At 47.0% G+C, this 27,198-nt stretch overlaps 1 protein-coding gene across 11 annotated transcripts in view; it reads right to left on the reverse strand.

Annotated features, from left to right (window-relative positions):
- Positions 1–27,198, reverse strand: part of DTX2 (deltex E3 ubiquitin ligase 2) — a 71,073-nt gene that overhangs the window by 25,209 nt on the left and 18,666 nt on the right. For all 11 annotated transcript variants that reach the window (XM_014609882.3, XM_019493464.2, XM_019493463.2 and 8 more), the window contains exon 4: positions 10,003–10,061. In XM_014609882.3, coding sequence (XP_014465368.1) covers positions 10,003–10,061 — 59 coding nt within the window. The remainder of the gene's footprint in view (positions 1–10,002; positions 10,062–27,198) is intronic.

The raw sequence follows: 27,198 nt of genomic DNA on the forward strand, positions 1-27,198 counted from the left end.
TGATGAGCATTTTAGCAATGTATGTCATATTACAACAGTAACAAAAGTGATAAGAAATAAAAGATCCAAAAGGGATAACGAGAGGAAAAAAAAGTCAAAGTTGGAGGGATAAAGGAGGAAGGGAGTTATTTTAGCAGAAGAATGAAGTCTGATCAGAGATCTAAATGTACAGTAAGCAGGAAGTACACCCACACTTGAGAGACACGAAATGTATTTGGACCAAGCCTTCAATGATTGTCAAAGTCTACAGGCACTTTTATGAATGCTCCAGGGGTGGGAGGGGGGCTGCGCTTTAAATTACAGCGGCTCTGAGAGCTGCTGTAATTAAAGTTCCTCCACATCTTGTGCATCAGGGTCCCTGTGCTTAAAACGGATGGCAGGGTGCTTGAACTGAAGCTTGTTCAACAAGCTTCAGTTCAAGCACCTTCACCACCATTTTTAAGCATGGGGACACTGATACATGAGACACAGGAGGCTGCTGGAGTGCGATAATTGCCACAATCCAACAGACTCAAATCAATCGATTAATCGAGTTTGCTCCGATGCACTGAAATTCCAGCGCATCACAACAGCCTCTGCGGTCGTGTCTAGGCACCCTACATTTCCTTTCATTCACCTGCTGCTCACCCACAATTGAAAAGGAAAGTCCTTTGAAACTTTGGTGGTTAACAGCTGCAGGCAGAGATAGGATATTGGAAGCCTGTGTTCCCGTTTTTGGGGCACACTCCACTGTGGTAGACTGCCACCAGAAACACTTTCTGCTAACAGCAAGCGCACCTCTGGGTAAGAAAACATGATAAATAAGGTAGGAAATTGAGGTAAATCTCTAGTAGCAGTGGGGCTTTGGTAAAACTTTTGTTTTTCAGTGGGTGAAAACATTAGGGTAAACATAGGTCTTGTGAACAGTATAGGGCTAGATGCTCTACTGGTAGAAACCTAGGTAGCATCACTAAATCTCCAGTGATACCAATTTTCACGTTCTGGCAAGGTTTCTAATGGAGCGGGGGAAGCATAGAAAAAAATCTAATCTGAACCATCTCTTCTTAATCCCATGATAAAGACAAACTCACAAGATCACTGTGTCCCCTTCAGTTCCAGTGCAAACCAATAATGCTCAACAACTTTGAAGAAGTACCCTGCATCTGACAAGACCGGACATTAAGTGCTTTTGCAACATCCTAAGAATTTCCACAGAAATATGTACTAATATATTTTTATTATTAAAGAACATTTGGATCATTTTTCTTCCAACCTTAAACTTAGTCAGAACCATGGCATTGCAAGAACACTAATGTGGGGTGGCTACACATAAGTTCAACTTATCACTCTGAATTTGTTCATCCTTAAAGCAATAAAAACAGGCATTCTGGGAACTGGAGGGGATTGCATATCTGAGTTCAAAGTCAAAAGGCATCCCCGAGCTACTATGGGACAACACAGCTACCAACATTTTGATTTGCTTCATCACATTTTTATTAAGTAGCGTAGCTGCATATTGCTAACAACCATGTTTATTTCATTTTGAGAGACTTAAAATGGAGCTCATGCTGGAAGATCCACCAATGCAGGGAGTATTTACCCTAAGCATATCTTTATTTTTTGTATTAAAAAATACAAACTGCAGACTAGTGCAGTTGAATAACCAAGTTAACAGATTTTTAAAGCCACAAGGGACAATTATGATCCTCTCCAGTTGACCTTCTCCAGAAGACTAGCCACAGAATTTCAACAAAGCATCTTCAATCTTTCCCAGAAGAATGATTATACCAGCCCACAATTTTGGCCATGAGTGGGGTGTGCCCCTGGCAGCTGGGGGCGGGGGGGCTGGTACAGCTGTGCTGGCAGTGGCGGAAGCCCAGTGGCGGTAAACTGGGAGCTCCCGCAGACGCCGCTGGCACTGTCACGGCACCTTTGTGCAAGGGGTGCACTGCCATGCTGAGGGGGTGCACATATACCTGCATGCACCCCCTGTGTCACCCCCAATTTTGGCAACACTCTGAAGCTCCTAGAGTGGAATTTTATTTTTCCCAGGATGCCTTATACCTACATTACAAATTAGGAGCCAGAAACACACCTGCCATTTATTTATTTATTCTCTCTCTCATATGTAGTTTTGAATACAAGAAATCAAGATATGCCTAGGTCAAATATTCCCTGCATTTGTGGAGATATACATCTAGCTACTGATATCTAGATATAATACACATATTGTACACGGTGCTGATCTGCTGATCACATGGCACCAGGAACGATTCATCCCATCAGGCAGGAAGATGAGCTGTTAGGTCATTTTCATATCCAGCTTCTGTTATTTTTTGGGGAAGCCCTGTAGCACATTAATCAAAGGCACAGCAAAATGAAGGGAGACACACTGACAAAACACATCCTTCTGTTGGAGCCAAATCACAGAAATACTGTCAGTTAGTACATCACTGTTTAGGCTCTTCTGTGTTTGCCAATAATTGGCCCAGGCAACAGCAGTTTCCTTTGCAATAGGGGTGCACCAATAGAGATTTTGGGGGCTGATACCAATATTTACAGAGGCATATCATCCGATATTGATCCAAGATATCCAATACAGCTGTCAACAGGTGGTAAGTCTGGTGGGGGGCGGAGGCAGATCAACACCCCCGGGATGAGGGAGAGGGCAGGTGATGCCCAGCCGGGGTGTGGGAGGGGGGCATGACGGAGGTACAGCTCGGGGGGGGGGGGGGGGGGGGGGCTGTGCCCCTGGATCTGCACAGAGTGGGGTAGGCGGCAGCTGCAGGGTGGAGCCGGAGCTGGTGCTGTGCGGGGCTTTTCTTGCTGGGGGCTGACTCGAAGCAGGCTCCGATGGCATTGGGAGGAGGCTGAAGCCACCCCAAATTTCACCGCAGCTTCACTCCCAGCCCTGTGACATGTACTGCAGTCCTGGCTGAACACCCCGCCTCCACCCAAACACCAGGAAGAACGCCCTGCCTCCACTCAAGCACCAGGAAAAGCCGTGGCTGCGCCAGATGGTGTCTTGGAGCTGGGAGCAGAGCTGCGGCAAAATCTGGGGTGGCTGCAGCCTCCTCCCAGAGCCAGAATCTGCTCCATGCCAGCCCCCGGCAAGAAAAGCCCCGCACAGCGCCGGCTCCAGCGCACAGATCAAGGGGCACATGCCCCCCTGCCCCTGCTATCCCAGGGTGCAAGCAGCAGCAGGAACAGCCTACAAGCCACACCTCTGTCCTGACTCCCCCCCCCCAAATCTTGCCCCACCTGGGCAGCGCCTGCTCCCCACCTCACCGCAGGGGGCATTTATCTGCCCCTCCCTTTCCTCCTTCCCTTTCAACTTACCAGCTGGAGACAGCTCTCCATGCTGCCTGCTCTGCTCTGTGTTGCGCTGCGGCTGCACACAGTACAGGTTTTTATTGGTCAAATTATCAGCCCCATCGGGCCGATATCTGATACAGACAATTTTCTTTATATTGGTACCGCTCTGATATTGGACCTATGTATTGGTGCAACTCTACTTAGCAAACTTCTAGCACAACAGAGGGAATCTTAGCATTCAGAAATCATCCCTCCAGAAGCTGGGTGTGAGAAGTGACTTGCGAAGCACCTTCTCTACAGAGCAGCTGGCTTTGCTACTAAAGCCTGTCTTAGTGTAGCAGAAAGCCCCCTTTCCTCTTGCCTGCATTTGCTCTTCCCTCTTTGGATATGTTTCTCTTTTTCTACCTTTTCTTCCTTCCTCTCTCTTTCACTTTAAGATAAGGAATTGTGTTTTAAAATTTGTGTGTGCGCATTTTGTATCTCCCCTTGTAGTTTGATATTTTTATCTATTTGTGCGCCATGGTATTTGTAGCTTATATTTTATACTCCTCACCTTTCAACTTTCAACTGAATGTGTTTAGTTTCATAAGTAAATTATACATTGTAACCATGTTAACAAGGGCAGGAATCAAACTGCCCTTCCCTGTATCAGGCTGGCCTCTGAAAGAGCGAGTGAATCAGTGATTGAATGTGTAATGTGATTGAATGTGTAACATGGAAGCAGGCAGCAATTAACACCTGGAAGCTGCAGATCAACCAACGGAAGAACTCAATAGAAGACAATGTAACAACTGGGAAATCTCTAAACATCACTGATCAAGGGCTAGAAGCCCTGGCCTGAGTTAATCAACGCCAGGGACCAACTTTTGGGCTGAGTATCTCCAGATCAACTGCTCCCAGAGCCCTATTCTAAATTCATCAACGGACTCCCAAACTTGCACGTAAAAGCGGACGACCCCTGGGGCTGACAGATGCCGTCCAGCCACAGAGGGGAGGGAAGTCCCATGAGGGTCAATGACCCCTGGATTGGACAAACCTGAAAACTGGGGAGTCACCAAAGTCTGCCAAGGACAGATAAAAGGCAGTGAAAAGTGACCCTCAGGGGCGCCCTCTTGATCTCCAACTCGACCAGACCTGTCCAGCCAGAAGGACCAGCCGGCGATCCCCTTCTGGAAGATAACACCACGCTGAAAGAAGCCTCAACAACAGACTCCAGCGCTTGTAGGATAGGTATACCTGACTCTGTAGCCTGCTACTATGTGTGTGTGTGTGTGTGTGTGTGTGTGTGTGCGCGCGCGCATGTGTACATGTGTGTGTGTGTGGGGGGACTAGCCCCAAGGTTTATGATTACAGTGTTTCAATCCGCCTAATAAACTAGAATTTTAAGGATCCCAAGTTGGACATTTGTAGCCAACATTAGGCCATACTGGTAGTGTATATGCACAAATGTGCTAAAATATTCACAATATTTTGAGGTAGGTTTGGGGTTTTTTTCAGACCCATACCATGAACCAAAGTCTGTGTTGCAGTAGCACCAAATAGCCTTGATGGAGTAAGGCCTGTGGTAGATTTGGCCCTATGACTAACGCTACATTGCTAAATCCTTGAGTAAACCTGAAAGTACAAGCCTGTGGATTAGCTAGATCAAATCTTGCAAAGGCCTGTGTGACTCACACTGATTACATTCCTGCTGCATAAAGGGTGCAATCACTTTGGGAAGGTTCTGCATTTCTTAAGGAGCAGCTGTCACTCACTAGGCCACGTGAAGAAAGCTGTAATTAGAAGTCACATTAATCCTCCTCATGTGCTAACTGCTGCACTTTCTGCCCAGTACAATACAAAAAGAGAAACCATCTCTGTAACCCTTGGAAAATTCACCCTGATACCAAGGTGCTGAATACAATCTACAATCCAAACAACTTCTTGTATACTGGCCAGATGCATTAAGGAGAGGTCTATTTTCATCAATCTGTCTTGTCTAGGGCCAGTTCATTTAATCTGTTCAAGCCCATAACCTCTAAAGTGGCTGCTTTGGTCCTTCATCTGCAGCAAAGGGTCCTACAGGATCAGCTGTTCTTCCTTTTACCTTGAAGCTGCCAAGAAAAGGACTTGTTTGGGAAGCCTCTTATACAGCCCTCAGAATTTGGGCAAGATAATTACCTCTTCCCACTTGTGCTGCTTGCTCAGCTGTTGGTACCTGCCACGCCAAGATCTCAACCTTCTTTATTCTGAGTGAGTACCCAGTGCAGGCATCCATGTTGAAGTTGTTTAACTGCCCTTAGTAGTCATTCTTCCAATACATTGGAGTCAGAGGAGTATGCTGAGGACGCTGTTACTGACAATTAGAAGCTCAATGCTGATGCCAACAGAGTCAGATTTGTTTCAGGATGGCCTTTTGAAAAGTAGTATTAGCCTTAACCACCTGCATCATTTAATTATAAATGCTGTCATAAAAGTTACGGAAGAGTCTGCCTAGGCAAATAAGTTCATCTACAGTACTTAGTACTCAACCCTGTGTTCTTCTAAGATTATAGAATCACCTGATGTCATATTGACTTCCATAAACTTGATTTTGGCCTGCTAAGACCTAATTGTTTAGCAGTTCTAACTAGGTGACTGAGCTTTTGCACCATTTACAGATGGGTTCAGGAGAACAATATCCAAAGTCCAGATCTCCAAGCATCCCATCTACCCAAGAAACCCTTGGCCCCATACAAGAGGTTAGTCGCAGCAAATTCCATGACTACAGATACCTGTTACCATACAGTACAAAGCCAATTAGCCCTTCCTCTTGCCAGATAAAATCAAAGATGCTTGGGGCCAATGTCTGCCACATGGCCATAATCCTAACCAGGACACTGAAGGAGGCCTTTTTATCCTTTTCTTTTTACCAAAGCAATGGCCACAGTAATCAAAGATCATCTTAGTCTTCCACACAAGAAAAACCTACCTCACAATATCCTGTGCCATGCAGGGACTGAGGACTGGAAGCACCATATATATACACTGAGCTTGGCAGTTGCAGCAGCTGCCCTATGCACAGGCTGGATGTGAAGGCAATTGCTACCATGTTCCTCTGGCCACTGGCTCCAGTTGCTATTTTTCTTCGCACAGACACTGGATGTATGGTGCAGTTTCAGTTGTGACTTGTACGGAGGCCAGTGCTTTTCTTCAGTGACAGATCTTATGTGCATCAGAACAAGGTTGCTGATTCTTGCTATTTTAATCATCGCCCTTACACATCATTTAGTGTTTTTCTTAAAGGCCTAGGTTCTAGTGTCATATGAATATGTATAAATCTCAGGTTTCACTTATTTTTTTAAGGAAGAAAGATAGGGCAGAATGGCACTTTAGAGACTAACTAGTTCAGAGAAGCATGAGCATTTTTAAGCAACTACCTGCTTCATAAGGTGATAGGAATGGACACTCCAAACACTTTAAAGTTTATTTTTAGCCCTTTCAGTTGCAAAGAAGTTTTAAAAGTACTGAGCACACCCTGAAAGTGCTAGAAAGTAAATCAAAAAGGAGCCTGAAGCATTTTTGGCCCTTAAAACTGTGAATTTTAAGGAGCGTTGTTGCAGATACGACGGTTCAGGAAATGCCAGAGAGGCATGGATTTTTTGTGATATCTTTCGTTAGACCACTGCATAGTTGGGCAAGCTGGCAGACAAGCCCTCGGGCATCAGGTGCCCTTCCTCAGGTCATAATTTTTAAGGTAAATTTCACCATTGTTGTGGGCAGGGGAAGGGATTTTGTTGACAGTGCTGATCCTCTGAGCAAAAAGCATTCCCATTGCCCAGAAGTTTTATGCACTCATTATGCAAATCAGATCTAACTTCTCATTCTGCCTAGCGGCAGCACTGCCCTATTCAACTACTTCCTCTGTACCTTTCACAAATTACTTCTGCTTTTAAAAGATTTGTTTGTAGCCTCTCTGAACCCTTAAGATTTAGCTTTTGTTTTTCAAATTAGTTATACAGCTGTTTCTTAGTTCAGAAAACTCCCTGAACAGCTTCTAAAACTCAAGAGAATTTAGGCCATTCTACCCATTTTTTCATTAAAAAAACCCAAAAACCAACAGACAAAATGAAAAAGAATCCAATTCAGCAGTAAATTATAGTTTACAGGAACAGCCTGGGAGGCATAAATTGTGATTTTATCTCTGGACAACTGAGCTGGGTATTAAAGACCCTTGCAGCATAGTCATTATATGGTTTTCACAATAATCTGTGTGGGTCTGCAGTAAGATGCAAAAGGTCTTGCTGTTGGTCAACTGAACAAATTGTTTGAAGCTTTGGAAGATGAAATGGGTCAAAGAAGAGACTTTTGTCTTATAAAGTGATCTGAAGAATTAAAAATTGAAGACTCAAGATCAACCAAGGATTTTATAAACTAGAACAGAACAAGTTTGAAGAGAGGACCCTGAAATGGATAGCCAAACAGAAGGAGAGGTCATGAATTCAGAGGATTGGCCAGACACAGCACTGGTGATATCAATAACATTGTCACCAAGCCTCTGTTGTCTATTCTGCATCATAAGTGGTTCAAGATATTTTTTCATCGCTCAGACTGATGAATCTCCACAGAATTTTCCTCTGCAACTTTTTACAGTATAGATTCCCCTCCCACCCGCAAAAAAAGAGAGAAAGATTGTAAACTGTCATAACTGTCTTGCATCTTTAAGGGCTGCAACATTTAACTAAGGCAACACAGAGCTTCCATTAAAGATTACCACCCTCGGTTCCACTCAAAGTAGTGTCCTCTGAAGATTCAGATCTAAACGAGAAGCTTGCTTGCCTGTTAGAAGCCAGCATTTGCCTATTGATCTTACTCTAGTCTAACCATTTTGAACCACTACAGTGCAGCATACATCTTATCAACTGCTGGATGTATGATTTCATTCCTGTTGGCTCCAGCTTTAAACTAAAGGTCATTAGCCAAATTAATTATCCTCTCTTTTTTCCCCCCTGCTCCTGACAACAATGGGAGAATTGATTGCAAAAGTGACTTAAGAAAAAGGGAATGAGGGCAAAACACAGATGCTATTGACTGGTTACCACCCGTGGTTCCTTTATATTAGATCATATCATACCATAACAATTTGATCAAGTCCAGGCATCTCCTCCAAATGGAAAATGACCTATACATATATGGAACAACATGCCAGCACCAATTTTAATTAAATATAGGTGGATTACAGCAATATACTAAAGCACAATGTTTTGATCTATCTTGGACTACAGAATCATAGAAAAATAGGGCAGAAAGGGAACTCAAGAGGTCACCTAGTCCAGCCTCCTACTCAAGACAGACTATCCCCATTTAAACCACCCCAGACAAGTGTTTGTCTACAATAAACTGAAACCATCATAGTCACTGCATATGGCAACAGGATGACTGTTCTCTGAAGATTTCTCATATGTGATTGCTATTAATACCACAATGATTATGTATTTAGTGCTTTTTAGTGCTTTGCAAACATCAACAATGAAGTCAAGATCATCAAGTGGCATTGATGCCAGTAGACTGAGGCACCCAAATTGAGGACTCTCTCTCCAGAAACCTATATTCCAATCTTCAGGAGAAGAGTAGCTACATATTCCTCTAGGTGATATGGAATTAGGTGATCCAATAGCCATAAAACAAAATGGCACAGATAGCTGCATAAACTTATAAGCAAAGTCTACAAGCTGCTAAGAGCTTACACTCTAACAAAACATGGAGAAAGGATGGGAGGGGAGGGGGAACGGAAGACATTCTCAAGTTCTCAATCATGTCCTGTCATACAAGAAGAGCAGTGGACAACAACAAAGACGATGTAACAGTTTTTTTCCCCACCCAGACTGAGAGGAAGGGCAATATATTGTGATATTTTTTATACAGGTGGACTATGTTACTTTGGAGAAGGCATCATAGGATCCAGAGAATATGCAGTCTTAAAGACACTGCCAAACCAGGATCCCAGGCTCTTTGCACTAGTTAAATTAAGAAACTGCAAGCATACCCACCAATTTTTTACTCTTTGGGACTCAAAGTAAAAGTGCTCTCGTTGAAAACCACAGGTGTGCAGGATTATCAACACAACACTTACAGTTTTAAGGTGCAATTCTACTCTGAAAAGTGACTGTTCACATGGCACCTTCTTCCCTGCCAGATATGTGCCCTGTGTATGCTCAGAGTCAGATCTGCTGACTTCACTGACCAAAGCAACCTTTTAATATATATTTTTACTGCAGCTACAGGAGAGTTAGATGGATTCATTCTGCCTTATGTACCATTAAGACTACATATGCTAGAGACTTGTTGAATGAGTTGCATGTGCCTGATTTCAACAACTGTTATCAGACTGTACATTGGAGCATTTTCTTTTGCATCAACCTTTGCCCTTGCAGGTACCAAGCCTGTAAACTATGGTACCATAAAATATAAGGCTAACACCAATCCTATGTCATTATCAAAGCACGTAAGGCACCACAACCCCAATTAATAACCACAGGATTAGTGGGGTTGACAAAGAACCAATCAGCTCCTTGGCAACTATTCTGTTCCTATTCTGCTTTACTAACAAGGGGTTCCAGGACCAGAGATGCTGAGTGTACACCAAGAGGCTCCATGTTCTTACCAGAAACTAAGGAAGAAAGCAAGGAAAGGAAATCCCTTCAATACTAAATCTAAACAGAAAAATAGTAATTGGGAAGGATTTGTTACCTGCCAAAGCTTGGTTCACTTTGCTAGACTTCGGCATCACAACTGGCAGATTTGGAACACTGGGGAGAAACAAAAACACAGAAACAAAATGTTTAACATCACTGTACAGATGATTAAAATGAGAGAGGCAGTTGAACAACACATGATGTTCCTTCCAGTTGCCACTTACTATTGATCATGATTTGGTGTCCATAGTAGCCAGGGTAACTAACAAAGTCAACAACTGCAGAATTATGGATAGTAGTAATAGTATATTATCAAGTCATACATATACATTGAAGGAGAACATTGAATTCTTGGGCTGTGATGCTGAGAAACTCCATTTATCATTTTAGTCTAGGACAGACTATTAACCAAAGCCCTTGTGACAGCACAAAGACAATCCAGTCAATGAGAATAAACCCTGTTAATAGAAGGTAATAGCTCAGCTGGACATCCACATGGCAACTGACACCTCAAAAAACTTCACTGAAATGAAGCCAGCTTTAAGCTGGAGGGAGGCAATGGAGACAGAAGAGAAAATTCTGGAGCTAAGTTAATTTTATAAAAAAGGTCATGGCACTTTTAGGCTGGGATTTTCAGCATAGCTTAGAAACAGTTCAGTGCCCAAATCCCACTGATTATCAGCATGACATTGGTGCCCTACTACCTGAGGCTGCTTTGAAAAATCACGCATCCAAAAGGAATATCAAACAGATTCGCGTATTCATTTTCGTCTGCCTCCCTGCCAGTTCTTCCAGAGCAATAAAAGCAGGTCTCAGGGCCTGGGACACATGCATACTTGCCAAGGGAATCTCTGGATTTCTTCTGGCCTGGAACCAGTTCAGCCACTGTCAATATCAGATTCAAAATAATGCACAAAGCAGATTTTCTCTGAACATATTTTTAGTGGCCTACACCCCCGCCCCTCCTTCTATTTCCTTTCTGCCTGTCCATACCTTGACACACTCCAGCATAAAAAGAAACGACAGGATCAATGAAGGCGGCGGTGGATAAGGTTCTGTGGTCTGGGCTACACTGGAAGGCAGGCAAGATGATCATGTTGGTTATTTAAATTCCTTATGCCGGTGCTTTCCCCTCACTTCCCCCTCCCCTTCAGTGGTTGTGTTTTCCCCTTAGACTAAAGCTACCCACAATTTTGCAATCTATTCAAAATGATGCAAATTACTGTTCCAAAAGCCAGATCCTGAACCCACTGAATTCAACAGACTGACTCAGAGCCCAAAGCCCTCTTCATCTTTCACACTAGTGTTTCTCAACGTTTTAAGTAGCAAGTACCCCCTAACTTCTGAAAATTTTAATAAGTACCCCAACACTCATTTTTCCAGGGGATTTTATATTTACAGACTAATGTGTGCCATATGTTGGGAAAAGGGCTGTGTATATAAGGGTGTGATATGACAGATATCTGATGTGGTGTGGGTAGGGTTCCCACCTTTTACACCAGGGGTGCACAATTTAAGTATATACCCGAGCTAGAGGTGATGTTGGCCAAAGCTAGGAGGGCTGAACCAGCAAATTATTACTGGGGAATTTAAAGTGCTGCACAATGAACAACGCACCACATTTTTGCCATAGTTTTGAGAGGAGGAAAAGAGGGCGAGACAGAGAGACAGACAGACAGACAAGGAGACAGCTGCTGCCAGCCATGTAGCCCAGGCTGTTCCCAGCAGGCAGCTGAGAGGCTGCAAGCCCTGCTGCAAGCAGCTTGGGCTCTGTGGCTGGCAGCAGCTACCCAGAGCCTGGGCTGGCTGCAGCCAGGAGGCTGCAAAGAGCTGCTCTGGCATCATGCACCTCAGAGTGGACGGTGGGGGAGGTGGTGGGCCCTAAGGCAGCTCAGCCCAGAAAAGCCTGGCGCTGCTGCCAGTCTTTGCCTGTAGCCAGCCTGGGCTCTGGGCAGCTGCAGCAGGCCAGGCAAGCTGCAAACAGCTGCACCAGACTCTGCAGCCCGAGCATCTGCTCCACACCAGCGACTGCACACATGCCTCAGAGCAGAGAGCAGGGGAGAGTTCCGCTGCCTCAGACCCAGAGCATGCGTGCCGTCACCGCCAGCATGGAGCTGGTGCCAGAGCTGCACAGCCCGGTACAGCTGTTTGCAGCCTGCCCGCTGCCAGCTGCAGCTGCTCAGAGCCCAGGCTGGCTACAGGCAGGGGCCAGCTGCAGCTCTGGGCTTTTCCCAGAGTTCGGCAACAGCACAGGGGGAGGCAGGTTGGGAAGGGCTATGGTGAATATTGGGGTGGCAGCAGCTCCCCTCTCATCACCATAGCCCACCCCGAGCACCAGGAAGAGCCCAGTGCCACTGCCAGCCCCAGCCTGCAGTGGCAGCCTGCTCAGTAAGCGCAGTGAACTGGGCCCCAGGTGGGACAATCCCACAGTGCAGGAGGAAGTGGGGCAGCTCCCTGCGCCTCCTGCACTCCCTCCTGCACTGTCGGGGGTCTCAGTCCACAGCTCTCCCCCACCCCCCCCAGGAGGAGAGAGAGAAAATTACCTGCCTCTGGCTAGGTCAGCGGAGAGTGCATGGGTATCTGTGTGCCTGCCCTCCCCCTCCTGCAGCAGCCTGTGGCCAGCTTGTGAGGGGTGAGTGGACGGGCATGAACCTGGCGGCAGTGGGGATGTGACAGCGCCCCCTTGTCATGGGGGTTTTCATCTCTCACGTACCCCCAGGGGTACATGTACCACGGGTTGAGAAACTATGGTTCACACCACTTCTCTTCTCTTCCTCCACCATCACCGACCTAGTTATTCCTATTATATTTTTCTTTCTGATGTCCTCATTCCCTCTCTCTTTTTCCCCACCTTTCTTTCTGGTTACTTGCCATCTCCCCACGTCACCTTCTTGGGATGAGGGCCAATGCACAGCTCCCACTCGTCTTCCGGTAAGATAACGTGAAGTTGCCAATGAGCCATCTGCCCTCTACCCAGAATAACGCCCCCCCTCCAGGAAAACTGCACCGAGGAGCAAGATGTACAAATGCCAATTATTCTCGGAAATTATAAGCAGCCTTTGCTCAGTCAAAGAGCATGTGATTGTGCTGTAAATTCCCCAGCTTCAGTGCTGGGTGGAGCACTCCGCCTCCTCTCATCACACCCCCAGCTGTTGGCCCATTTCACTCCCACACTGAGTGGGAGTAGCAGACACTAGTGCAGTCAGTTCTCCCCCCCCCCCACCCCTCTCATGTGTTAGAAACCATGAAAGGATGCAGACTCAGATCCTCAGCCCTGCAGGGAAGGTGGGTAGATAAATGAGATATTACAACTCAAGTCTTTGGAGAAGAACAGTTCCAAGTATGATAGAAAATCATAGAAATATGGAGCTGGAAAGGACCTCAAGAACCAAGTGCCTCTCCTTGCTCCAAAGCAGGATCCAAGTATATATCTAGACCACCACTCCTGACCAGTGGTTGTCCAATGTGACCTTGAAGAACTCCAATGAAGGAGATTGTACAATCCTCTTCACTACTCAGTTCTAGTGCCAAACTATAACTAGAAAAGTTTTCCTAAAATCTAACTCAAATCATCTATGCTACAAATTTTAAGCTAATTTTTTTTTCTCATCCTTCCCCCACTGGACATGGTGGACAATTGAGCACTCTCCTTGTTATTCCCTTCATTTAACTTTGTCCTATGCTAAAAATAAAAGAAGAAAGAAAAAAGAAACAATTCCTTCCACCTTCTTTCCAAGGTCATGTTTTCTAAACTTTTTATCATTCTTGATCTCTGCACTTTTGCCTATGTAACTATATAACAAGAAATTGTTTTTTAGATATATTGGGAGTAAAAAGAAGGCCCAGGGAGGAATAGGACCCCTGCTAAATGGGCAGCAGCAATTGGTGACAGATAGAGGGGACAAGGCTGAACTCCTCAACGAGTTCTTTGCCTCAGTGTTCCTAAGCGAGGGGCGCGACAAGTCTTTCACTGGGGTTGTAGAGAGGCAGCAGCAAGGCGCCAGACTTCCATGCGTAGACCCTGAGGTGGTGCAGAGTCATTTGGAAGAACTGGATGCCTTTAAGTCGGCAGGCCCGGATGGGCTCCATCCGAGGGTGCTGAAGGCACTGGCCGACGTCATTGCAGAGCCACTGGCGGGAATATTCGAATGCTCGTGGCGCACGGGCCAAGTCCCGGAGGACTGGAAAAGGGCTAACGTGGTCCCCATTTTCAAAAAGGGGAGGAAGGAGGACCCGGGCAACTATAGGCCGGTCAGTCTCACCTCCATCCTTGGCAAAGTCTTTGAAAAAATTATCAAGGCTCACATTTGTGAGAGCCCGCCAGGGCACATTATGCTGAGGGGAAACCAGCACGGGTTTGTGGCGGGCAGATCGTGCCTGACCAACCTAGTCTCTTTTTATGACCAGGTTACGAAACGCCTGGACACAGGAGGAGGGGTGGATGTCGTATACCTGGACTTCAGGAAGGCCTTCGATACGGTATCCCACCCCATACTGGTGAACAAATTAAGAGGCTGTGATGTGGATGACTGCACAGTTCGGTGGGTGGCGAATTGGCTAGAGGGTCGCACCCAAAGAGTCGTGGTAGATGGGTCGGTCTCGACCTGGAAGGGTGTGGGTAGTGGGGTCCCGCAGGGTTCGGTCCTTGGACCGATACTCTTTAATGTCTTCATCAGCGACTTGGACGTGGGAGTGAAATGTACTCTGTCCAAGTTTGCAGATGACACAAAGCTATGGGGAGAAGTGGACACGCCGGAGGGCAGGGAACAGCTGCAGGCAGACCTGGATAGGCTGGACAAGTGGGCAGAAAACAACAGGATGCAGTTCAACAAGGAGAAATGCAAAGTGCTGCACCTAGGGAGGAAAAATGTCCAGCACACCTACAGCCTAGGGAATGACCTGCTGGGTGGCACGGAGGTGGAAAGGGATCTTGGAGTCCTAGTGGACTCCAAGTTGAACATGAGCCGGCAGTGTGACGAAGCCATCAGAAAAGCCAATGGCACTTTATCGTGCATCAGCAGATGCATGACAAATAGGTCCAGGGAGGTGATACTTCCCCTCTATCGGGCGCTGGTCAGACCGCAGTTGGAGTACTGCGTGCAATTCTGGGCGCCGCACTTCAAGAAGGATGCGGATAACCTGGAGAGGGTACAGCGAAGGGCAACTCGTATGGTCAAGGGCCTGCAGACCAAGCCCTACGAGGAGAGACTAGTGAAACTGGACCTTTTCAGCCTCCGCAAGAGAAGGTTGAGAGGCGACCTAGTGGCTGCCTATAAGTTCATCACGGGGGCACAGAAGGGAATTGGTGAGGATTTATTCACCAAGGCGCCCCCGGGGGTTACAAGAAACAATGGCCACAAGCTAGCAGAGAGCAGATTTAGACTGGACATTAGGAAGAACTTCTTCACAGTTCGAGTGGCCAAGGTCTGGAACGGGCTCCCAAGGGAGGTGGTGCTCTCCCCTACCCTGGGGGTCTTCAAGAGGAGGTTAGACGAGTATCTAGCTGGGGTCATTTAGACCCAACACTCTTTCCTGCTTATGCAGGGGGTCGGACTTGATGATCTATTGAGGTCCCTTCCGACCCTAACATCTATGAATCTATGAATCTATGAAACTGTTAGCTCCAAAGGGGCCATTTATCAAAGTACTGAAAAGCTCCAGAGATGCATTTATAGAGGAGTATGTCTCAGAGGTCCCCATCTATTCCAACAACACTGGGACTTGTAACACTGCATAAATACTATCTCAGTGGTGACCATTACTCTGGGAAACTAGCTGACTGGTGTATGGTCAGCTCAAGGTTTATTCTACATGGTCAGACAAGGGTATTCTACTGCATGGCTCATTTTAACAAGGCAAGCAGCTACTGGCCACCTAGGTATTTGAATGACCTCTCATCACAACAGCATCTGAACTGCTCTACTGTTCCAAATTCAGAGCAATAGTAAAACTCTCTTAACCAGAACAACTGTTTATAGGTTTCCTGAAAGGGCTAAGGGACATAGGAGGGTTGGGACACTGGGTAATCTGTACTTGGAACATGTTCTGAATGCCTAAGAAAACAAGCCTGGAACTGTCCACACGCATGAGCTTAGACAACATGACTTTGTGAAAAGAGGCAGGGAAATAACTTCACAGTCCCTTATTGTCCTCCTGGAACAGGCCAGAGATTAACCACAAACAGTTAAACCAAATACTGGTAATTAGTAGGAACCAAGGGGTTCCAGTGAATGCCTGTGCCTACTGCACATATATAAATTTCTTTTTTTTACATCATGGATGCACTAGTGAAGGGGAGGGAAATTTCTGGTTGTGCATTGAATACTTTACATGTTTCACAGGTATATTTAAAGCCACAGGACATGGGTAGGAAGTGTTGATATACAAGAGAAAAACAGCAAGTGAGCCACTTTCTAAAGAGCTCGCCCTAGATTCAGAATCCAGATATGGCAAAGGGAAGAAAGGAAGCAGCAGAGCAAGGAAGATGCAGTCAAAGGGCAAGACCTGCTCTGTCTCAGCACTGACAAGATGTGCAGCAAATTGAGTGGCAAGTGTCATGTCATTCATGTCAAGACTAAAGGGACTTGACCATTATGAGGTTGTAACATCAATACAACAGACTCAGGCCTACAGTGCTGAGAGGCAATAGGGATCTGCTCAGAGAAATGATCCCATTGCCTCTGCAAACCCAACTGGATCTTTGCACTACCAGTTGTCATTAGTATTTTACCCCTGAACAGATCCTGCATGCTCCTTGATGGACAGGGGTCACAGATAATTGGGGGCTTTAAACCTAATGCAAAAATCCAAGTTGCATTCAATGCCTGAAACCCTTGGAGGCTTGCTGAGACATTTATGCCTCCTGTTTCCAAATTCAGCACTGAAGCTGAAATTACTATGCCCTGTCCTCTACCTACAACAGAGGGCAGGGAAGGTGTATCAGCAGCCATGATGATCTTGGAGGAAAGCACAGAAAAATCCCACTACAGTGAAAGCTTCCCATGGTGATCTGGCAGAAATACAGCCCCCGCTGTGCCCACACATACAAAGAGAGAGTAGAGTATCTGACACACAGTGGTCAGAAGAGGGAGATCTCTATTTTAATAGCAACAAGCTGCGCTGGAACTGTTTACTTCTTTAAAATTTCCCCAGCCATGCTACCCTTCACCACAGCCTCACTGGTGGCAACAAGGGAAGCATTAGTACTGTGGCAAAATGCCCCCTCACTCTCCCCAAAAACTATGCTCCATGACAACTTGGTTAACATGGGCACTGCAAGGGGCAGACTCCTCTGTCCCCTCTCTCAGGTGACCCCGAGTTGTAACCTGAGCTGGATACATTCCTGAGGAAGGAGGGAAACCTGCTCCCTCTGCCTACCTGACTGGTATCATATACCTGGGTGAGGGGCTTATGCTCCCTATTGTTTAAGCAATGCCAACCTGACTGGGAGGGGGCTAGAGACCCTGGCAATCTACCCAGCAACTAGTGATACATTTCAAATTGGTTGGCTGGCAGCCAACAGGTGCTGGCCTCCACTGGACTAGGTAAATTAGGTCATAAGGTGTATAAAAGTTAGGGACTGCCTAGGAGGAGGTGCAGTAGACATGATGAAAACTCAGAGAGACAAGAGCTGGACCATCTGAAACTTGCTCTCACTCTTAAAACTTAGGATCAATGAACTGCCTGCCTCCAGAGGGAATCTCCACCTGCCTCTGGATGATACCCATGAGTAAGCTACCTGAGATCTAACTAGATATACAAGCTGCAGTAACTCAGATGTGTGGTCATCAAAGGCTATCCAGCCACCCTGTTTGCTCTAAAGGACTTCTCTGATATTGCTCTACCCTGTACCCTATTCCAAACCTACTTCTTGTAACCAATAAAGTTCTCCTTTGTACCTAGTCTGGGAGACTTATTGGGAGAGGGTCTAGATTATGCCTTGGGGTCCCCTTGGTTTGGCTGACTAAGGGAGACCACTATTTGTGCTTCAGACTGAGGGAAGCACCCCACCTCATCTAGCCACAAGCTCACAGAGCAGGACTTCCCTCAGCTCAGGTCTCAAAGACAGATTCATGCATACAAATGCCACTAGTAAACCTTGAACAGACTTCGTCAGAACTGGCAGAAACAGAATCTTGGCATGAGATCAATCTCTGACGGAGAGGCTACCAAAGTATCTGTATGAGGATAAGTGCCTTTTGAAACACTCTTCCCTTCTTCCTCAGCATGGGAAGAGCTTAGTGTTTGGCCTGCGCTAGTCAGTTAGGATCAAAGCAAGCATCTGCCACATGCACAGGTTCAAAGAGAAACAAGCCTAGATTAGAACTGCATCTCTTTCCTCACAGAAACCGAACCACCTGTGAGAAGATCAGACTGCAACATCCATTTCAAACATGGACACGTCTGCTGTTACCTTCTGAAAGCAGATTGTGTGTCAGGGACACCCTTATGGAAGTGATTCTGGGAAGGGGAAATAACTGAGAATTCAAAGTTGACCAACTTCCTCCAAGTAAAACTAGAATTTAGGATTAACATCACCCTACACCGGGGGTGGGCAAAGTTTGGCCCATGGGCCAGAGCCAGCCAGCACTGGACTCCATTTCCCAGCAGCCCTTGCCCACGTGGCTGGGGCTGGTTTCCATGGAGGCCCCAGCAGCAGCCAGGCTGTGATAGTGCTGGGCCGGGGTTTCTATGGAGACCAGTGCCGCAGCAGCGCCAGCCTTTTCCTGGTGGGGGGATTAAGGGCAGGGCTGTGCTGCAGGCGGAAGCGGGGCAGACTCAGCTGCCACTGCCTGTGCAGAGCAGCAGCACCACTGGGAGGAGTGGCTACAGGGAATTTTGGGATGGCTATAGCCCCTCCAAACCCCTCCTAGCACTGCCCCTGCTGGCAGGGTGCACGGCAGGACAGACAGCTGCTCCAAAGCCCGGCTGGGATCTTGCAGTAGTGACAGCGTGGTCCAGAGCTAGGCATGCTCCAGATAGGGACATGCAGGCAGCGGGCCGCAGCTCTGCCCCAGCTCCAAACCATGCTGTCACCACTGCAAAATCCCAGCCAGGCTCTGGAGCAGCTCCCCACCCTGCCGCGCGTCCTGCCAGCGCTGCTGGGGCCGGTCTCCATGGAAACCCCAGCTTTGCACTATCACAGCTGCTGCTGCTGAGGTCTCCATGAAAACCGGCCCCAGCCACATGGGTAGGGCCTGCTGGAAATGGAGTCTGGCTGCTAGCTGGATCCACCGTTTTGCCCACCCCTGCCCTACGCTGTTCCTTATTACCATAGTGTTTCACATATTCCTCCTCAGAGCCTTCTTCTGAGGTAAGACAGTGCTGTCTATCCCAATTTTACACTTGGGGAACTAGGGCTATTAAGGGAACATCTATTTACCCACGTGTTAGCTCAACAATGGAGCTGAACTGTCTTATTCACATGAAGCAACAGCAAGACATAACCACTTCTGGCTTGGGAGGAACTGCGTAGCAGCATTTCGGCCTTCGCAGGTGAAGACAACTGCATCCAGCGGGGGGAGGGGAGGGAAGAAGAGAGAAAAGAAGTGGGGGGAAAAAAGGGAAGGAGAAAAGGGAAAAGGAGAAAGGAATAGAAGAAAAAAGGGAAAGGGACGAGAATGAAGTGGGGGTGGAGGCTAGGTCACATGAGTACATAAGTGACATAAGTCTGATCTTTGCTTTGAACAATCTGCTGCAGCAGGGGCAGGAAAGCGATGAGGACTGGATATGGGAGGTTTTCATTTTCCTGGCTGTGTGTTTCTTCATTGGTTCTGCCATGTTGCTGTTCAAAGGCCAATGCTCTGTTCTGGATTTGGGATCTCCAGGATGGACAGTTGCGAGCGGTTTGCTCCCATGACTCTGGGTCGATGCCAAAACTCTTTAGGGACACCTTTAGGGTGTCCTTGTACCGCTTCTTTGGTGCACCACGAAAGTGTACTCCATTTGACAGTTCGCCATAGAAGACTTTTTGGCAGCGAGCGTCAGGCATTCTTGAGAGGTGGCCGGCCCATCTTAGCTGTGCCAGTTTCAGCAGGGTGTCAATATTGGGGAGAGTTGATCTTCCAAGTACCTTGGTGTCTGGAATCTTGTCCTGCCACTTGATCTTTAGCATCTTGCACAGGCAGCACAAGTGGAAGTGGTTTAGTTTCTTGGCATGACGCTGGTAAATGGTCAAGTTTTCGTAGGCATAAAGGAGGGTCGGAAGGATGATGGCTTTGCAAACCTTCAGTTTTGTCGACATTCTGATGCCTCTGTGGCCCCAGACTGACTTACAGAGTCTGCCGAAGGCCACGCTAGCTTTCACTAATCTTGCACTGACTTCGTCATCAATGTGGACAGCATGGGAGAGCGTGCTGCCTAGATAGGCAAGCTTGTCAACCATTGACAGTTGTTGGCCTTTAACCACGATGGGTGGTTCCTGGGGTACTGTGCCAGGTACAGGTTGAAACATCACTTCAACCTTCTTCTGCTGACACCTTTCTGGTCACAAATGGCATCAAGCAGAGGGGCATGCTTGCACCTACCCTCTTCAGCATGGTGTTCTCTGCTATGCTGTCAGACACCTTCCAAGATGAGGACCTTGATATGGGTAGCGTTTTGACGGAGACATCTTCAACCTGCGCAGGTTCCAAGCATGCTCCGAAGTCCAGACAGCCACTCTGCGAGACTTCCTCTTCGCTGATGATTATGCGTTATGCGCAGGCTCACAGGCTGACATGCAACGATCCATGGACCTACTCTCGTCAGCCTGTGACAACTTCGGGCTGACTATTAACATGAGGAACTGTGTAGATTGATGATTTAGGAGCCTTCCCAGAGCCCTGTACAAGAAGCTATTGGTTTGCACATGTCTATATTCAAACGGATTGGGAATTTACACTTACTCCCGTCTCGAAAGCAAAAAGACAATGAGGGCCAAGCAGTACAATCCCAGCTATGAAAATCAACTTCCTGCTCAGACAGGCTGGAAAGTTGAACATTGAATGCTTTTTGACAGCAAAACAGAAATTTAACTCAGACCCTACTGAAGGGAGACATTTTGCTTATGTGAGTCCGCATGGATTTGGGCCATTTAATCCCCAGCTAGAACAAGAGTAAATTCATCCACTCATGCAAGCACATAAACACACAATGAACACTCAAGAATACCAGTTAACATACTGTTCTCCTTTGACTTTGGAATAACAATAAAAAAAAGAAAAGAAAAGAAAAATAATAAAATTATGCTGGTCTGAAATATACCATAGCACAGGGGTTGTCAATCGGGGGTACGCGGGAAGGCCCTAGGCAGTACACATGGGAGGGGACGGAGCGCTGCCACCCACCAACCTATGCCGCTGCCTCCCAGGAGCAGGGCTGGGAGGAAGCTTTCATATGGCTGCCAACCCCCCACCCCCATGTCCACCCGCCAGGGGTACACTTATTTAAAAAAGTTGAAAACCCTTGCCATAGTAGAATCTCGAGACCTTGGCTGAGATCAAGGGCTTTGTCATTTAAGGTACCATGTGAACATGCAGCAAGAGGCGGTTTTTGCTATAAAAACTCATCTTGTCTACAGACAAGATGCAGGGTGGAAGGGGAAACGAACACACCACCTTACTGCTATGATGACTGCCTGCAATCGCATGCTGAACCAGGCACCCAAGGCCAAATACATCCTTGGTGTAGTTTCAGTGAAGTGACGAGTTACTTCAGGGATTCATTTGGCCCAGGCTGCATTACACATTAAGAAAGCAGCTGCCTCTACGCTGTTGGTTTTTATTACATGCAGGATGCTTTTAAGTGTTAGCAATTCACTCCTCTCTGGAATTAGCCCAAGTGATGCAGAGAATGGTATGGTTCTGCAGCTCTCATCACTTTGAAATCCACCCTTTCCCACTTGTGCTGTTATCTTCAGACAGTAACTAAAATCACTCCAGGAGCTCTTCTCTGATTACTCTGAGTCAATCGGTAACTTGAGGGACTTTGTGGGAGCTGCACCTCCCATATGAAAGAAAGATGCCATCTTCCAACCTCCAGTGAAACTAATCTATTTCACTGCTTAATGCCAGCTTCCCCCAATGCTACTAACAAATATTAGACTTCACAGGCCCTACAAACTCCCATATCTCAAAGGTAACAAGGCTTATTCTTGCTGTATAGAGAAAAACAAACATGTTATAACAGTGTTTCAAACCCAAATATGTTTCAGGGGTGAAATGGACTTTATTTCTGTCTACGCCTGTAAGATGTAGATGTTCTGCAGCAGTATCCCTTATGGTGAGGTATACAGCACGCTAGGAGCCCTAGTCATGAGCCAGCACCAGCCACAACCGTTACAACCAAGTAAGGATTTGCAGGTGCAGCTCCTTTCTAGCAGTAAGATTTTTTCCCTTCCTAATAGGAAATGGCACCCTCCCCCAAAACTGCGGCTAGGTTCCTTGCTGGAGTTGGCAATTAGACTTGAACTCTTGGTACAGAATTGGAAATACCGAGGTGAAAAAACAAACTTTGGCTCTCACTCTGAAGAGCCAAATCTCTTGTAAAGGTGAGTCAATATCATAAAATCAAGTTATGGCAAACACGACGTGTCACATCTTAGAGGCATCAGCAGAGCTGCGTATTGGAAGCTCCCACAGACACCTGACACTTGCCAGGGTAACAAGTCTCTCATTTTTGCAGACACAATCAGCCAAAACACTTTGAGTGTTCCTTGGAACTTGCCAACTGGAAAAGAGAAGACCCACACTGACAGTAATGGAAGAAAAACAAGTATTATATGGAGGGAGAGAGGGAGAACACTTACTGTGGGGGAACTGAGTGTATAAAGTAACCCAGGAATGTCCCGGCTAGAAGCCAAATGAAACACACTGCTAGAGGCAGCTGCTCAGGTTTCTTCTAATTCATGGTTATTAGAAGATTTTCTGTTGGAATATGGTATTTCACAAGCCTGAGAATGTAACTCCGGACAGATGCCATTACGCTGGGCCAGCACCATTTCCAAATCTAATCTAGCAGGTAGAAAGAAAAGGGACAACCGCGTAGGGCTGTCTGCTTGTGTTAAAAAGTCCCTTTCGCACTTGCTGCTACTGAAGGCCACTTCTGCTTTGAACCTATATCTGGAGGAATAACCATTCTTTGGAGGGTACAAACAAGGCATGCAGGCATACTAACAGCAATGTACTGCTCCCTCCTCCCAAAGACAAGGTGTTTAGGCTTTGTCTTTAGCTTTAATACCCTCTTCCTGATAATATTTGGACCTACACATATGCATACACAGAAGACATGGATGCATTACAGAGCTTCTGCCACTATTGCTAGGCTGGCATAAATATGTCAACAGAGCACCACAAAGGAGACGCATGGCAGCAGAAACAGTTTTTCTGCTGACAGTTGCACTACATCCCTGAAGGACATGACCTAAATCAGCGGAAGACCTCTTCTTCTGTGGGTATCCACACTGGGATTTTGCCAGCCTAGCTGCACTGGCAAGGGGTGTGATCTTTTTCAAACCCCAGTGGACAAAGCTTTGCTGGAAAAATGTGTAGTGCAGAGCAGACCATGCTCTCTCCCAGACCTATCTATAGGAATGTGACAGGTGTGGACTTTTGTTCCCACCTCTTGTAGGTACTACCCAGTCTACCCCATCTCCTACTTCTCTCCTGCCACTATTTGATGGGACCTGGTGTGTATTTAGAGGGTGGCTGCTGTTGAGACAGGGATAGTTCTTTCCTGGGCACCTTAGGGCTATTTCTATGCCATCCTTGCTGGCCCCCTCGCCACACCCATGGTCCCCTGCCTGCCCCTTTGTAGGGACTCTCCTTCTCGCATGCTTTCTCTTTCTCTGCACAGAAAGAATGCTGGGCACCTCATGCCCCAACCTTTGTTTGGGCTTCAGCCTTTTTGGCTTTGGCCCCTTTTTCTCTAGCGGAAATCCCTCAAGCTCAGGTCCACTAATTCGGGCCCTGGCTCTCCAGGCCTCAGTTTGGGTGCCTGTCCCGTACCCTGCCCGTGATCTCCTCTGCCCCTCCAGCCACTCCAGTCTAAAACTAAAACAAAAATGCAAGCAACCACTTGAAATGCAAACTCTCCAAGTCCCTCCCTCTGGTTTATCATCATCAGGGATCCTGGTTTTCCATATTTAAAAATCCCTAATTCTCTGATAAAATATCCCAAATTCCAATTAAAAAATGATTGTGGGGATCCTGTATCATCAGATCCCACTGCATCTTCACTTGCACATTTACCAGGGGCCTAAAGGAAAAAAAACTGGGTTTAGAATAATTTACTAGAAATTATCACATCTCTTGCCCACATCGCTATCATTCTTCATTATTTACAAAAAACTTTAAATCCCCTATTAATTCTTTATTAGCTCTCTCGTGTTTTTTTGGGGTTTTTTGCATCTGACTCAGCTTGGACAATTAAACTAGCCCAGTCAAGTAGAGGTGCACCGATACATCAGTCCCATATTGGATCGGCACCGATATAGGGAAAATTGACAATACTGGAAGTTGGCTTTTTTGCCCGATATGACGGATAATGTGGCTGATAAAGGCCCCGTGTATATGCACAGCTGCAGCATGTACAAGGCCAGGAGCGCAGCCCGGTGGCTTGGAGAGCATCTGGCTAATAAGTCTGTTGTGGGGGAGGGAAGGGGCATGGGCAGGGGGTGCAGATCAAGGCCCCCTGCAGTGAGGGAAGTAGTGGGGTGGGACAGGCGCTACTCAGCTGGGACATGGGATGGAGCTGCAAGCAGTTCATCCAAGGGGTGCGGGGGGAGGGGCTCAGCTCCCACCACTGCACACACCCCAGGAGGGCATGTGCCCCCGGATCTGCACAGGGGGCGGCGTGGGGCAGGTTGCTGCTGCGGGCTGGGGCTTTGCTGGGCTCTTCCCGGTGGGGGGCTGGGCCAGGGCGGGGCTGCGCTTGGAGCAGGTGGCGCTGGGAGGGGGAGTTGGGGGACTACTGCAAATTTTGGGGTGGCTGCAACCCCCCATGTAGCCCCCCCTCCCAGAGCCGCTGCTGCCTGCCCCAAGCGCAGCCCTAGCCCAAGCCCCTGCTGGAAAGAGCCCAGAGCAGCCCCGGCCCCAGCCCACAGCAGCAACTGCCCTCGCCCTGCACGCAGATCCAGGGGCACATGCCCCCCATGGTACGTGCAGGGCGAGAACTGCCGCCCCCCCCCCCCCCCCCACATGTCCCTTGGACAAGCCGCTTGTGGCTCCCTCCTGTGCCCTGCCCCGGCTGTGCAATGCCTGTCTCTGTCCTACTCCCTCCCTGCGGGGGCCTCAATCTGCCCCCTTCAACTCCCATGCCCCTTTCCTCTCCCCAATCCCAGACTTACCAGCCAGACGCTGGCTTACAAGCTGCCCGACTGCATATTGGAATTGAATCGGTATTGGCCAAAATGGCTCCTTAGAAATTGGCCATCAGGATTGGCCCAAAAAATTTTCTATCAGTGCACCCCTACAGTCAAGCTGCTCTTCATATACTCATGGATACGATGGCTGGTTATGGGGAAGAAATATTTATAGAGCTCTATAAATGCATGCAGCCCTTTACAAACATGCCAATCATGCAAAACCTGACTTGGTGAAGTCCTTTGTTTCAAAGGGGCTTCTCATGTGAGCAACAGTTACTGATGCGAGTAACACTTTTTACAACTGGGCCTAGAGGTAAAATATGGGCCCTAAAGCCAAAGATCTTTTCCTATACCGCAAGGGAAGATTCATATCCACAGCACTGAATGGTCACTGAAAGCAAGACAGAAAACTAGCATTTCTACCAGTCCCAGTTTTGGCAACTTCTTTAACAAACAACTGTAAAAACTATTCAGCTCTCATGTGAGCATTTTTCACCTCCAGGTCTCAAAGTAATTTGCGCAGGTATGTCAATACGAGTTTTACTGTGGAGAAACTGAGGCAAGAGTGACCGACCAAAGGTAATGCTGGAACTCAGGGGCAGAGATGGGAAAAGAGCCAAAGTGTCTCCTGACCTCCCATGCTTGAGGAATTGCTTCATAGACTGCCCGCAGTGTGAAAGGCTGGAGCTGCCCTGAGCTGTGGCTGCGCCTGTTCTGGCACTGTGATCTATACCGACAGCCCACAGCTGATGGAAATGCACATTTTGAGCACCTGAAATGCACTGACCAGGCTAAACAGGTGTCTTCCCTTTTATTTCACATAAAGGCAAGCAATACCAGAGTAGAGGCTTAATGGGAATTGACTGACCAAGTAATTGAGACTGTCTTTGCAGTAGACCACGTTGGTTCCACAGATGATTAATTCCACTTCTTTACATATACTAACATCCACTTCCAAGCAACAAACATAGGGAAAACTCCAGATTTCTCCCCAACCCATGCTTAAAGCAAGCTTCGGAACCAATTTCAGAAATGGCTGCTGTTATGTTGCAATCTCTCCTGAACTATCGTCTCCCTGCTGGGAAAATCAAAGCATATCTCACTGCACCTCCCAGCACAAGACCTAGAGCAGAACAGAGAAAATTCACCTCCCCTAAGAAAGTGTTGTAAAATTAGAGCGCTCACAAGATGACGGTAGCTTGGTCCAATTTCCTCATGCTTTTCCTGAAAGGCCCCAAATGCTCTTGGTCCATCTTTGCATTACAGAAGGAGAGAAGCAGAGCTGGACTTGTTTGGCTTAGTGCACCGGAGGCAGAGAGGCCATTGCTCCAAGTACAGGGAGAGGAAAGAGTTATTTAAGATAAAAGACAAAGTTGAAGCAAGAAAAATGGGTACAAACAAGCCATAAATAAACATAGGTAGGACATGAACAGGTTTTGTACCAGAGCAGTAAGGCTCTGAAACAACCCTTCTACTGGGATAAGCAATGGAAACAAACCACTTAAGATGATCTAATGTGGACCTAAATCACTTTATGAATGGGATATTCCAGCATTGCCACCTTTACAGCATGGAGCTGGACTAAATGAACCAGAAGGTTTCCTCCACCTCTGTATGTCCAAGGCTGCCGAGATGGCAGCATCCCATCCGATCATTCATCTTGATTCAGAGACTTCAAGGAAACCCTATTCAGTGGTTGACTAGTTTTTGCTACTCAATGCAGCAAGCACAAAGAAGTGGGGGAGGCTTTCTTCCAATACAATCTAACTGTCCATCAGGGACTTCTTAAGAAACAGAGTTAGAGATCACTCCAGCTTTTAAAAATGTCTCATTTCTTTCATTGCTGGCATGGGAATGGGTGGAGGTCTTATCTGTTGGAGAGCAGAGGGCAGGAAATCTCATACAGCA

The sequence above is a fragment of the Alligator mississippiensis genome, chromosome 14 (assembly GCF_030867095.1).
Source record: "Alligator mississippiensis isolate rAllMis1 chromosome 14, rAllMis1, whole genome shotgun sequence".
Lineage (NCBI taxonomy): Eukaryota > Metazoa > Chordata > Crocodylia > Alligatoridae > Alligator > Alligator mississippiensis.